The following is a 12,423-nucleotide window of genomic DNA, read 5'->3' on the forward strand; positions in this document are numbered from 1 at the left end:
AAAGCCTTCCCTTTTATACCACTCCACACATTAAACTCTGCTACACGCTGCCCTTTCCCTTTTTGTTCCTTGTATACTGGTGGTAGAACCTCTGAAAAGATAAGCATACAGCCCATATTACTAAGTTCATACCCCAAGCTCTGGAAGTCTTTCTGAACAGAAAGTACATCCTTCTGGGACAGATCATTTGTACCAAGATATATAATAGCATCAACATCACAGCACTAGAACGCTTGTGAATAACCGCTGGAACTAGAAGTGGCAGGCAAATGGGGTTTAATGAGCATTCTTGCTCAGTGGAGCTACCATTTTATCTAGAGGCAAGTCTCCCGTGGCAACCATTTTGTGACTGCATGTTCTCAAGCTGCCAGATGTATATCTGGTCCTCCAAACTGCCTCCTCCTGGCTGACAGGTGAGACTTTCAGAGGAGGAGACCCCAGGCAAGCAGTAGCCACACTGGTCTAAATCGAATTTGCTGGAAATTCAGCTGCTTTTTCTTCTCCTGTTTCTCAGCAGGTAATCCCTACAGCTGGACCCCTTGTTCTGGCCCACTGCGGACCCCAGACCCAAGCCAATCTAGGATGAGTTTAGTCCAGTAATTGACAAAGAATGACGTCTCTCCAGTGTTTGTGGTGATGAACTGAAAACAGGGTCTGGAAGACAATTTGGAAAATTTACCTCAGGATAATTCCAGATTTCAAAATGGTCAGCTGCTGAAGAGCATTCCAAAACACAGGCATATAATTTTAGCAAATGCTGGCAAATTTTTCCCTTCCATGAGGACCAAACAGTACTTGTGCTACTTGATGGTCAGGAGGTTGTTCTTTCTGGCCCCATCTCCAGAAAAGGACCAGAGGCCAGAGCCTATCATACAGCTGGCAGAAGGCTCCAATCATGGCAACCCATGAAGGACAAACTATTCAGAGGCAGGAGAAGACGTAGCCTGGGCTCACCTGATAATGAAAGCTCCCCGGATCTCCAACAGCTTCCGCTCACTGCTGAACCTCTTGAGTAAGTTGATCATGAACTGGTAGAAGTAGGAATTCATGGTGGGAGTAGAGGGAGAGCACCCCATGCTCTTGGCTCCTGGAAGGAAAACAGAGGAGGTTACCTAAAGAAGAGGAATGGAGACCCCACCTGTTCTGCAGACAACAAAGGAATTTGCAGAGCATTGTTAGTGAGGGCTCCTGAACCGAAGGAGTCTGTTCCTCCTGCAGGTCCTAAGTAGAAGGAAAAAATGGTCAAATGTTTCTGGAGTTCCTGCAACAAGTGAGCCATGCATGTCCTTCTGAGGGTGCAGAGACAACCCTGCACAACACAATATCTTAGAGAAGCTGGCTGAGGAGACAATTATTCACTTGTCACAATAAACATTTTCAATAGTTTATTTTAAAAGCTCATCTGAATGTCTAGCAGTTCCATGAGAAGTTGACAATGGGAATCTCCTGGCAAGACAAAACATCTTGTTTAATTGCTCAGAACTAACCTCCAAAAATCCATCACCAGATTGTCTCCCAAAGAATCTGGATAAACAGGACAAACAGTCCCAAGGCCAGGCCTGCAAACAGCTTACCTTCACTGCCCCTTTTAGCCCCATTTAAGGGAAGGACCACCTCCCTTTGATGTGAATCTGAAAAAATTTCCCAGAGGTGCTTCTCATTTTCTGGATCTCTCTAATTTTCTATCACAGGCTCCCAAACCAGGTTGTTCTTCACCCGGTGAGGACTTTGTCCCAGAAATCCTCCCTATTGCCAAGACTTCTGTAGGCTGAATTGCCTATCTGAAGATTGAAAGCCGTGCTTCATTTCATCTAATGCTTCTTCATGAGCATTAATGGTTGGAAAAGACAGATAAGGTGCACTCAAACGTGGAGAAATATCCTTTCCTACCTAGATATACAGACGGCCATGAACTCCAGAATGAACTGAGAGAACCTCCAGCAGAGTCGCCCGCAAGGGCCAGGCGTGGTTTAGGTTGGACAATGGAGCGGAACTGCCTGGTGCCAGAGAATACGCTCAGCAGACTTCTGCTCCAAAACAGGAATTTAGAGTCTGCTCAGATCTTCAGGGAAGAAAGGGCTCCTTGCAAAATGACAACCTTTTGTAAAACCCAACAGCCAAACATACTATATGTAGCCGAATTCTTTATTGGTCAAGTGTGATTGGACACACAAGGAATTTGTCTTTGGTGCATATACTCAGTGTACAAAAAGGAACAAAATACATTCATCAAGAATCATAAAACAACACTTAGTGATAGTCATAGGTTACTAATAAGCAATCAAATCATACTAGGAAAGAAATAAAAGGCTGGTCACCACCCACCCAGCCCAATCTCAAGCCCCGCCCCCCACCTGCAATGGTCAACTCAATGGAGGCTTCCAGACCAACCACCGCCTCTTCCGTGCTACCGCAAGGGCAAGGCAGCCTCAGCGGAGGGTATGGGGCAGCCTTCGCAGAGCTAACAGCCTTGCAGTACCCTCTCCTGGCATCCCTCAGCTACTTTTTACAGAGACCACTCTTCATTTTGTCCGGCTCAGGTTTGGCATGCAGGGACAAGGCCAAGCAATTGGCTTTAAGATGAGGTGAAGAAAGCCAAGATTTTGATTCCATTACAATACCATTGGCACAAAAGAAATCCTGTCCTTACAAGCCTCACAATGCATCCTGGAAAGGCCTTGCTCCGTTCCCCCAAACCCCCAGCAGCAAAACCCGCCAGGAGAACCTCTGAGCATCTGAAGCAGAAGGCTTTGCTCTTCCACCATCATGAGAAGCAACTTCTATCCATACACGGCCACCCTTGGAATGAGAAGCCAAAGGCCAGGGCTGCTCAGAACCTGCTCCCTTTGCCAGGGAGCGGCTGGCGATGAAGCACTTACCGGAGGAGGAGAAAGCCTGGCTACTTTTGCCTGAAGTGGGTACAGGCAAGTCCAGTTGTTCCAACCGGAGCCCGGGGCCCTCCTGCAGCCCTTGGCCTTCCATCTGGCCAGCCGGGGAGGAGGCAATCTCTGCCAAGACTTCAAGGTCCTTGAGAATAACCTGAGATCAGCAAGAGAGAAAATGGCTGATAGAGGCCACCAGGAAATGGGCAGCCAAGTCTTGCAAGGGCATCTGCAGGGAATTTGGTCCCCTTGCCCCTGAGGAAGTGGGCAGGTCTCTTGCAGCCCCCTCTCTTAAATCTTGCCCCTCTGGTTGGTTAAGGCTCCCAAGGAGGGGACCTGTGATTGGTCAGGGCAGTTGTTAATAATTGAGGGATGTTAATAATTGAGGGAGGGCGTGGTTCCTTTAAGGACAATTTTTTTGTCTAAGTCTCCAACTGCCCCCTTTTGGAGAAGGTTGAGGGGAAAACTGTCACGTGGGAGCTGCAGAGGATCCTGAAGGGGATTATTTGGACCCCTTTCAATCAGGGCTCAGGCTGGGTTCCAGGACCGAGGTCATGCTCTTGGGTGATCTCTGGCATGAGTGGGATGGGGATAATGGGCCACCTATGCGCCAGTGGTGGGATTCAAATTTTTATACTACCAGTTTTGAGGGTGTGGCTTGGTGGGCATGGTTGGGGAAGGATTTTGTAAAATCTCCCGTCAGAGGTGGGATTTGCCAATTCTCCGAACTACTCAAAATTTCGGCTACCAGTTCTCCAGAACTGGTCAGAACCTGCTGAATGCCACCTCTGCTATGCGCTTCTTGGTCTCTCTCAAGAACCTTTGATGTCATCAATCATGGGGTCCTTCTGGGCCAGCATTGAGAGTTGGAGGTGGGCAACAATGTGTTGTGTTGGTTTTGCTCCTCCTTTTGGGTTGGGTCCAATCCAGTGGTGGGATTCAAATATTTTTACCACTGGTTTGGTGGGCGTGGCTTTGCGTGGGCGTGGCTTTGCACGCAGCAAACACGAAAATTGTGCAGGCGCAGAGGCGTTCTAACTCGCCTCCTGCAAGCCTGCATGATCCCGGTTGCTTCAGCCGCTGCCATGCAGCACTCTTATGTGCCACGCAAAGCAGCTGCGCTTCAAATCCAGAGGATAAAGGTGAGTCTGGGAGCCCAGGTGGGCAGGGGGGCCCAACAGCAGAGCGGTGGAGAGAGCCGCTGTTCCGCTGCTACCGGCTCGGTAGAACTGGGCCGAACCAGTAGTATACCACCACTGGTCCTATCAGTGTTGATGGGGGAGGGAAAGAGCCAGCCCAAGGGCCCTATTTTGTGAGGGGCTCCAGGGCTCGGGTCTCTCTTCTCTGTTTAAAATCTGCATAGCACCACTGGGTGAGGTGATCTGATGGATTGGGGTGGGCTATCATCAATATGCTGACAATGCCACCTTTTATTTGTGTGAGTGATGCTGTGGATTCCTGTCCTAGTGCCTGGAGGGTCTGGATGGGGTGCAATAGGTTTTGACTCCAACCGTCAGCCTGGGCATGCTCACTTTCTTTCAAACTTTCTGCCAGCTGCCATGGAAATGGGAGGGGGGCAAACAATGGGTATTTGGAAGGGGAAGTGTGCAGGAAGTGAAACTGGGATCTCTGAGAAGCGATGGAGAGGCCTGGACTCAGAGAGGCCAGCTTGGGTTGTTTAATATCTTCAAGGCCAACCGTCCTGGGATTGGCATGAGCGATGCACCTGCACCAGAGACATTCCCAAAACATCTTCTTGGCCAATGATTGAACTCTGGCTGCCTGGCTACTGAGGGGCTGGGCTCTGGGGTTAGTTTCAATTTATTATAATTTATTTCTTTGCACACCTTGCCCGACTTTTGCTGCAATCAGTTCTTTCCTAGTAAAAGTTCTACTTTTTCTCTGAATCTATGAGGCAGTCCTGAACACCAACCAAGCAAAATTGAGCAGTTTTGGAATTTGGGCCTTCTGGTGACAATATTTTTCTACTATTGTGTTGGGGAAAACCAGGTTGGTAACAAGCAGCAAGCAATTAGCCCTGAATCACTGTGCAGCCACAATGATTCAAGATCCATGGCTGACCCATCCTAAGCTCCATCCTGTCTGTCCCCAAGAGAAGGCAGGCAGTCTGGGTGTCAGGATTCCAGCGATCACCCTAATTAAATTATGAGCCTCGGGCCAAACTTCAAAAAACTTCAATGCTGTAAGGCCTTTGCACACCTTAATTGCACCAGTTTCTGGATCGGAGGCTTTACACCAGTTTCTGGATCGGAGTTCCTCATGCTCTTGTGACCCCTCATCTAGATTACTACGACACATTCTACATGAGACTGCCCTTGAAGAGCAGAGCTTTACGTGGTGCAGAATGTGACGGCAAGGAGAATAGATGTTCAAAGCACATAGCACCACTGTACTACATTGGCTTCCAGTGTGCTTCTGGGTACAATCCAAGGTGCTTGTCACCTTTAAAGCCCTTCCTCCCTTGGGACTTGGAAGAGCTGGCCATGTGCCTGAGCCCGAGTTTCTTAAGGAACCCATTCTTTGGCTATATTAACATCCCTAGTAATAGTTTCACTTGGCAAGCATATATATTTATTTTGTATTGCTTTACTTGTGTTATGTATTTATGATGTACCCCACCCAAGTCACATGTTGAGAAAGATGGAATGAAATAAAATAAAAATAAACAAATGCAGCAATTAGGTTTATTGTTTACATCAAATTTAAAGCTTATGCGTGAAGGTGTCATTTTGTGGAAGAATATTTAGTAAGGACTGGAAAGAAACACAATTCAGCAAGAAAATAAACAAATGCAAAGCACAATAATTACTATTTTAGGGGCTGACCCCCAAGGCCACTGCAATGCTTCCTGCTTGAGTGGACTGGTAACATTTCTTGGGGGAAACTCAGACCACCTAGAACACAAATCAGTGTTGAACAAATCAACCCAGAAAGCTCATTGCTGAGACAGGAGGCACTCCTTCCCTCCTGGACATGAGGACTCTTTCCACCATGCATTCAGGATACAAACCACCCACTAAAACTATCCTGTTTCAGACATGAAGAGTAGACTCAGCTCTTTGGAGAATGCTCTGATGCTGGGAAAAGAGGAAGGGAAGGGAAGAAGAGGACAACTGGCAACAAAGACTCAGATGGGGGGGCGGGGGGCAGTGTTGAAAGACATAAAAGACCGAGTTAAGGGGACCCCATCATGGAGATCCACCTACGTGGTTGCTAAGAGTCGATGTCAACTTGATGGATCACCATCACCATCATACTACTGAAGGTGATTCTTGTAATTCTGGGTTTCTCCACCCTTCCCACTCCTTAAATTCAACCATGAAAACGGAGAGAGGAAAAGACAGCAATTCACAGGCAACGTGCTGCCCCTGAATACATTTCTGTTCGCGGCTCTCCACGGCTCCTCCTGGTGCAGGCTATCAGGCTGCACTTGAGCCAGCAGATCCAGCTGCTGGCCCTCCTGGCTGTTTCCTGAAGAGCAGCAGCAGCTGCTGCCCCACAGACTGACCCAGAAGGCAAACATCCCGAGAGCAGAGACTGAATCCTCCTTCAGATTCTCTGCAGTTCTGAAGAGGCATCCCAGAATTCATGAGGTCAGCTGAGAGCTGGGACTTGTATTCAGCCTCTCCTCGCAGGTGTCCTTGGTCCCTCTTCCCCACCCTGCCTTGGGATCCTTTCAAGAGGCACTTTGGGACTTTCAAAAGGTAAGATTGGGCTCACTCCTGGCACATGCTAGTAAGCGGGTTGCTCTCCGTTTCAGGAGAGAGAAACTTGTTGGACGAGGACGGAGGAGATTCAAATTCAGGCCCCCAACAGGGAACTTCACTCAGCCCAATTATCTCATGAGGTGCCCCAAGGGCAGGAACCTTGAGTCCCTGATGGAAAGGGAAGACATGAAGCCAACAGCCACAGTGTTTGTGCAGAAGCCAACCAGCGCATCCTATCTTCACCCTGGGCAACCAAACACCTAACAGAAAGCAAGGAGGGTCAGTTGCCCTCTGCTGATCTCAAGGAGACCCTGGAGGCTGCCAAAAGCAGACCTGGAGACTCAGGGAAGAGGCAGCTTTGGAAGCCTGCAAAGGAGTCCATCACAGCAGCAGGTGAAGCACTGGGGGAAATCATGCAGAAATGGGACATGCTTATCAATATATATTCCTGGTCTTTAGTATTATTTTATTGTTTTAATCTATTGTTAGCCACCCAGAGCCACTTTTGCAGGCTGGGTGGCCATATAGGGAAGGGAAAGGAAAAAGGAAAAGGAAAGAAAGCAGGAAAAGAGTGAAATGTTCACGGTGAAGACTAGCCACGGCCTATCACCTCTCCCAGGTCCTGGTTTTAATCTCATTGAGAGGATGAAGCGACGTGAGAGGGTTCAGCCTCCGAGAAGGGGGGCATCTCTGCCACTCTCTTTTCCTTGACTCTCTTTCCTGCTTCCCCATTATATGGGTTTCCATCCTGGAAGGGATGAAAGGACTTTTGTCTCATTTGGAAATCCTCTAAGAAGCCAAGAAGCCCCTCCCCCGCTCTAGAAGCCCAGCGTCCCCGTCCCCCCCCGTTGCCCTGGGAACACACCACCAGGCGGTCCCTCCCCCAAGAGCCGACCTGCAGGACCCTCCTTGGGGACACCCGCTGGGGGAGGGGGAGGGCAGCTGTTCACATGCAGGACACGTCTCTCCAGGGAGCCCACCCCAGGCAGCCCTTCTCTCGGTGTGGTGTGAGCTACGGGAGAAGCTGGCAAGGGGCAAGGAAAGCCACATCCTGCCAGGGCACCAATGCCCAGCACTGCCATGGCAACAGGGCCAGTGCCAGCGGAGCTATCAGCTGCTCCTTCCTCAGCAGCACCTCCAGCTCCCAGCCCCCCCACAGCAGATGGGCCTCCTCCCAACTCTCTGCTCCAGCAGAGGGAACTGCAGAAGCCCCTCGGAAGGAGCACCTGGGCCTCTTTCGGGCACCCTGGGAGCCTGGCTCAACTCTCCAAGGAAACATGGATGGTGGGAAAAATGGCAGCGAACAGGCATGCGGGGGGGGGATTTACATTGTGAACAAGGCCCCCTTTGTTCTCCTTGGCATCCCATGAAGATGATAGGAGGCAGCTGGTATTCATCTTCCACCACCAGTGTCCAGATGACTTTCTGCTGATTGGCAGAGAGACCGAGGCCAAGGATTTTGGGGACATGCAGGGGGGTCTTTGCTGGGCTGGGCTGGGCTGGCTCAGAGGGGAGTTAGATCATCCCAAGGGAAGCAGCTGACTTTGCCCCCACCCCAAGAGATCTTGGCTGCAACCACAGTCACAGGCCTGCTCTCCCAAGCTCTGCAAGCACTTCCTCCTGCGGCTCAAAGGCAGGCTTACCTGCACACACATACAGATGTGTGCACAGACACACACATACTCACCCCCCCACTGCTCTGCCACCCTGAGAGGACTGAGGCAAGGAGGTCTGCAGCGGAGTTAGGTCCAGTTTGCCTTAAATCTACAGCATTAAATGCTGCCAGAGCTCAGGACGCCCGTGGGGCAAAGCGGCCAGAATCCCACAGTGGGCTATCAGGGTGTCTCCGCTGCACGGAGGAAGGCCGTGGGGGGAGGTTGGGGTCTCCAGAACTGATGTAAGCCATTCTGCGCAGAAAGAAGAAGGGGAGGCGGGGGTGGGGGTGGAGGTCACCTCTGTCCCTGACCGCCCCATGGAAATGCCGCAGAGCTGGCTTGAGAGAGGCCCTTCAGAGGCCAAGACCCTTTTCAGACTCCAATGTCCAGGCTCACCCAAGAGCTGCACAGTGGCCACAGAAGAGACACGGCCGTTTCATGAAGTCTCCTTCCAGGTGGGAGCATACCCGGGAGCTGCACTCTGCCTGAGCAGCAATCCAAGGACAGACCCTCTCCCCACAGCCCAAGCGGCCCTTCGAGGGCCCCCTCCAGGACAACCGACTCATGCCACGGGCCGGACGGGGCTTGGAGGCTTGCCAAGGGTGCACAGCACAGGCCAGGCAGAGCCTCTGCCCACCAGAACAAACCACTGGCCCTTTGAAAACTCTCGGGAGCCTCCATGCCAGCGAAAGGAGCAGAGCTACCCCAGAGACCACCACTGGGCGATTCCACCACTAGCTTTCTCCCAAGCAGAAATGGGAAGTTCTTTCCACAAACAGGTGCTTCCTTTGGCTTGATTTAGTGGTTTAAATGTATAAAAGTGTAGAGCACCCACACAGTCCCACCCAGGCCTCAGTTTCCCCTTGCAAGTGGACAGCCTCAAGTCTCCCGGTCGCTTCCTCCAGTCATGCCCACTTTGGGCTCAGGAAACGACGGGATGAACGAAGGCTCTTCCAAGGCCACACAGACGGTTCTCCCTGAGGAGTCCAAGCCCCCTCGGGGACATCAGCCCTTGCGAGAGACCAACCGCCGGCAATCCCAGCAGAGGAGGAGTTAACGAGGGGCAAAGGCCACCAATCGGCACCAACAAGCGCACAATCCAAGAAAGGCAGCGGTTCCTGGTTTATTTCAACCAACTTAATATCAAGTGGAAAGATCTGCGTCATTAGAAACATCACCTTAAGAGGCTCCTTCCAAGAGCCAGAAAGAATGGTGGGGGAAAGTGGGGGAGAGAACCCCAGAAGATCATGGCTTGGGGACCACACAGACATGGCGATCTTGTTTTCTTGGCAGAATCACAGAAGGAGAGGAACTAAATCTCACATTTTGGACTGTCAAAGCTAAATGGATATATAATTAAGAACACACAAAGGAGCTGTCTCCTCTGAGAGAGAGAAACTAAAGAGAAAGGGTGGAAATAGGCCTGCATGTTATTACCTCCATCTCTGCACAAAAGCTGGGACCCTAACCCAGAGGAAGGAATCCCTGGACCCTTGGATCCAAAGTCCAGAGAGGCCCTTCCCTGCCTGGGAAGCCCAGAGCTCACTGGGAGGAACCAGCTCTCCAAAGCTGACTCTTTTCCCAGCGAGAAAGAATTCCTCCGTTCAGCATCCAAGGCTGAGCAAAACTGCCCAACTCTGGGCAATTCCCAGAAAGTTAAACAGGTAATAGCAATCAATGAGAGTGATAGTGAAAATGGCTATGGTGGGGAAACAAAATTAAACAAAAACAGGGGTCACACAAATTCATTTTATTGATGCAGGGGCCAAAGGACGGGACATTTCAAAAACACTGCAGTAGATGCGGTCAGAGTCATGCAAAAAGAGTTCAGAAATCTCTGCCTCCCTGAGACAGAGGGACTGCGACACCCATGCAAGGCAGGATGAAGCAGCTCCCGAAGATGCTCTGCAGAGTGAACAATAAAACAGCAGAGAAACTCCCCTTACCTCGTCAGAGTCATCAGACAACGTCTTCAATAAGATTGGGAATAAGCTGTCCGTGTGCCGGAACATCTGAAAAGCAGAGAAACCTTCAAGGTCACAAAGCATCACGGGATGTTTTATTTATTTACATATCACATTTCACACCTGCCCACCTCCCTCACACTCTATCGCTGCCTTGTGATGCTCCCCCCCCCTTTGAGGCCGCTCCCCTTGCCTGTGGAGGGGTAACGCCTTGCAACCATCATGGCCTACAATCTCAAAAAGAGTTTACCGCATGGTCATGCTAACAAAAATAGTTATACTTATGCTTGCAGAAAATCAGGAATAAAACAAAACTTTAAAACCAAAGAAGATGGTGTCAGACATCTGAGCGGTCTAATAGACTGTTCTAATTTTGGTAAACTCGTGAAACCAAAGAGGACATTGAGGCTGTGGGGCCCAACTTCTCGTTCAACTAAGGAGAGGCCACGACTTCCCTTGGTCATTGCTCTTAGGAGGTCTTTTTTAAAGCCTTTAAATCCACCTTTTGCCATTTAAACCAACAATTCTGCACCCCACAGCCTTGAATTAACTGACCACGCTCCTTCCTCTTTGGGGAATGAAAATGCTGCTATATTTCCAATTCTCTGTCAGCCTTCGAGGCATGTCTGGTCAAGCAAGAGGCAGGGCAGGGACTTCAGGAATGTCCTTCATTGTGGGTCTAGGACAACTCGCCACAGGACAAGAGTTACAATAATATTGAAGAAATGGTGGAATAGAATCATTAAAGAAAGGATGCAAAAGGAGGGACAAAATAAAACATGAACGAGAACCATTAAATTAAATTGTTGAACTGTCCTGTGGCAAGTTGCCCCACGCCTTAAGGAATGTTTTTCTAAACAGATGTCTATCCCTTCATCACGGCACCAACTCATCAGTGTCCCCGAGGGCATTTGATCTGTCAATGGGACAGATCAGTCTTCTTGATCTTCTCTAAAGTTTGGATCGGTTGCTGTGATGAGAATGACCCATCCTTTTTGTAGAAAATTCCAATCCGGGTCCCAGCAGTCAATTCTCTTCTGGTGACACCACTTGAAAAGGCTGCTACTGTTCACGTCCAGAATTCTCCTGTACTTCCTGCTTCTCTTCCACAGACAGATCAGGTGGATGGAAACAGCACCTGAGTCCTCCGGATCTGGTTCATCCTTCCTACATCTCCCAAGTGCCTGATGATGGAGCTTCACTTTCTTGGAAGAGTCTTTTGTCTTTATGATATTTTTCCTTACTCCCAGGAGCCTATCCTCAAATATATTATCAGGAAGCTTTTCTTATTCTTGTCCAGATAGGCCAGAAAACTGAACACAGAATACTCAAAAAAAGGTCAATCCTATCATGTTCCAGCCCAGCTTCTAAAAAGACCTGAAGTTGTTACCAGAAACACATTAGAGACATTCTGTTTTGGCAGGCAGACAGAATTATCACTGGGCTTAGTGATTTATTTATTTCATCATCTACAGACATCCATCTCACAAAATGTGACTGTGAGTGGTGAACAAGCCATGAAAGGAACATTAAAATATTTCATAATCAAAGGACTAGGGGAGAGCAGATTCAAAGTTATAGACAATGCGATCACCTCACCAGTTCACCGTTTCCTTGAGATCCCCACCTCTGTTTTAAAGGGTTTCAGGAAGGATATCAAGGATGGGCCAATCTTGCTTTGAGGGGAAGGATCTTCCAGAATTCTTGGAAATTGTTGTGTCACACGAGTCACCAGCAATAATTCTTTGTCTTCACGTAGGGCACAACTGTGCCCCCTTTACCCTTTAGGGTTTCACTGTCTATTTGGTTCATTGTGATGAGTACAAATCACACACACAAAGACCCATTTTCCTTTCCTAAGGGGTTAGAACTCATTTTTCCAAGGGTCTGAATATCCAGAATCTCTCTCTTCTGCCTGGTTATGACTTTGCCCAGTAAGCCTTCTCTGAAGGTCTTCTGATGAAGAACTAATCCCAGTGTCAGATCCCTGAAAGCCTAGGCTTCCGCTTCAGAGAACTTGGAAGGTGCTTTAGTCCAGACAGGCTGAGTGGTAATTGAAATGATCATTAAATGGGAAGCATATTTATGGCGGCCATGCCCAGAAACTTGGTGTACAAAGCAGCAGCTACAGCTGCCAAAAGAGGCTCTGTTGTGTTTCTGTGACTGACCTTTCCTTGCATCCCTTTTTTGGTTT

General features: G+C 49.3%; 1 protein-coding gene across 1 annotated transcript in view; it reads right to left on the reverse strand.

Annotated features, from left to right (window-relative positions):
* Window positions 1-12,423, reverse strand: part of VAC14 (VAC14 component of PIKFYVE complex) — a 40,431-nt gene that overhangs the window by 11,586 nt on the left and 16,422 nt on the right. The window contains exons 12-14 of the mRNA XM_087971886.1: window positions 10,212-10,277; window positions 2,880-3,039; window positions 955-1,087 (exon numbers count right to left, since the gene is read on the reverse strand). Of these exons, the coding sequence (XP_087828012.1) occupies window positions 955-1,087; window positions 2,880-3,039; window positions 10,212-10,277 (359 nt within the window). The remainder of the gene's footprint in view (window positions 1-954; window positions 1,088-2,879; window positions 3,040-10,211; window positions 10,278-12,423) is intronic.

Source organism: Notechis scutatus, chromosome 9 (genome assembly GCF_049901735.1).
Source record: "Notechis scutatus isolate UNSWTSFEM ecotype Mainland chromosome 9, rNotScu1.2, whole genome shotgun sequence".
In the NCBI taxonomy this organism is placed as follows: domain Eukaryota; kingdom Metazoa; phylum Chordata; class Lepidosauria; order Squamata; family Elapidae; genus Notechis; species Notechis scutatus.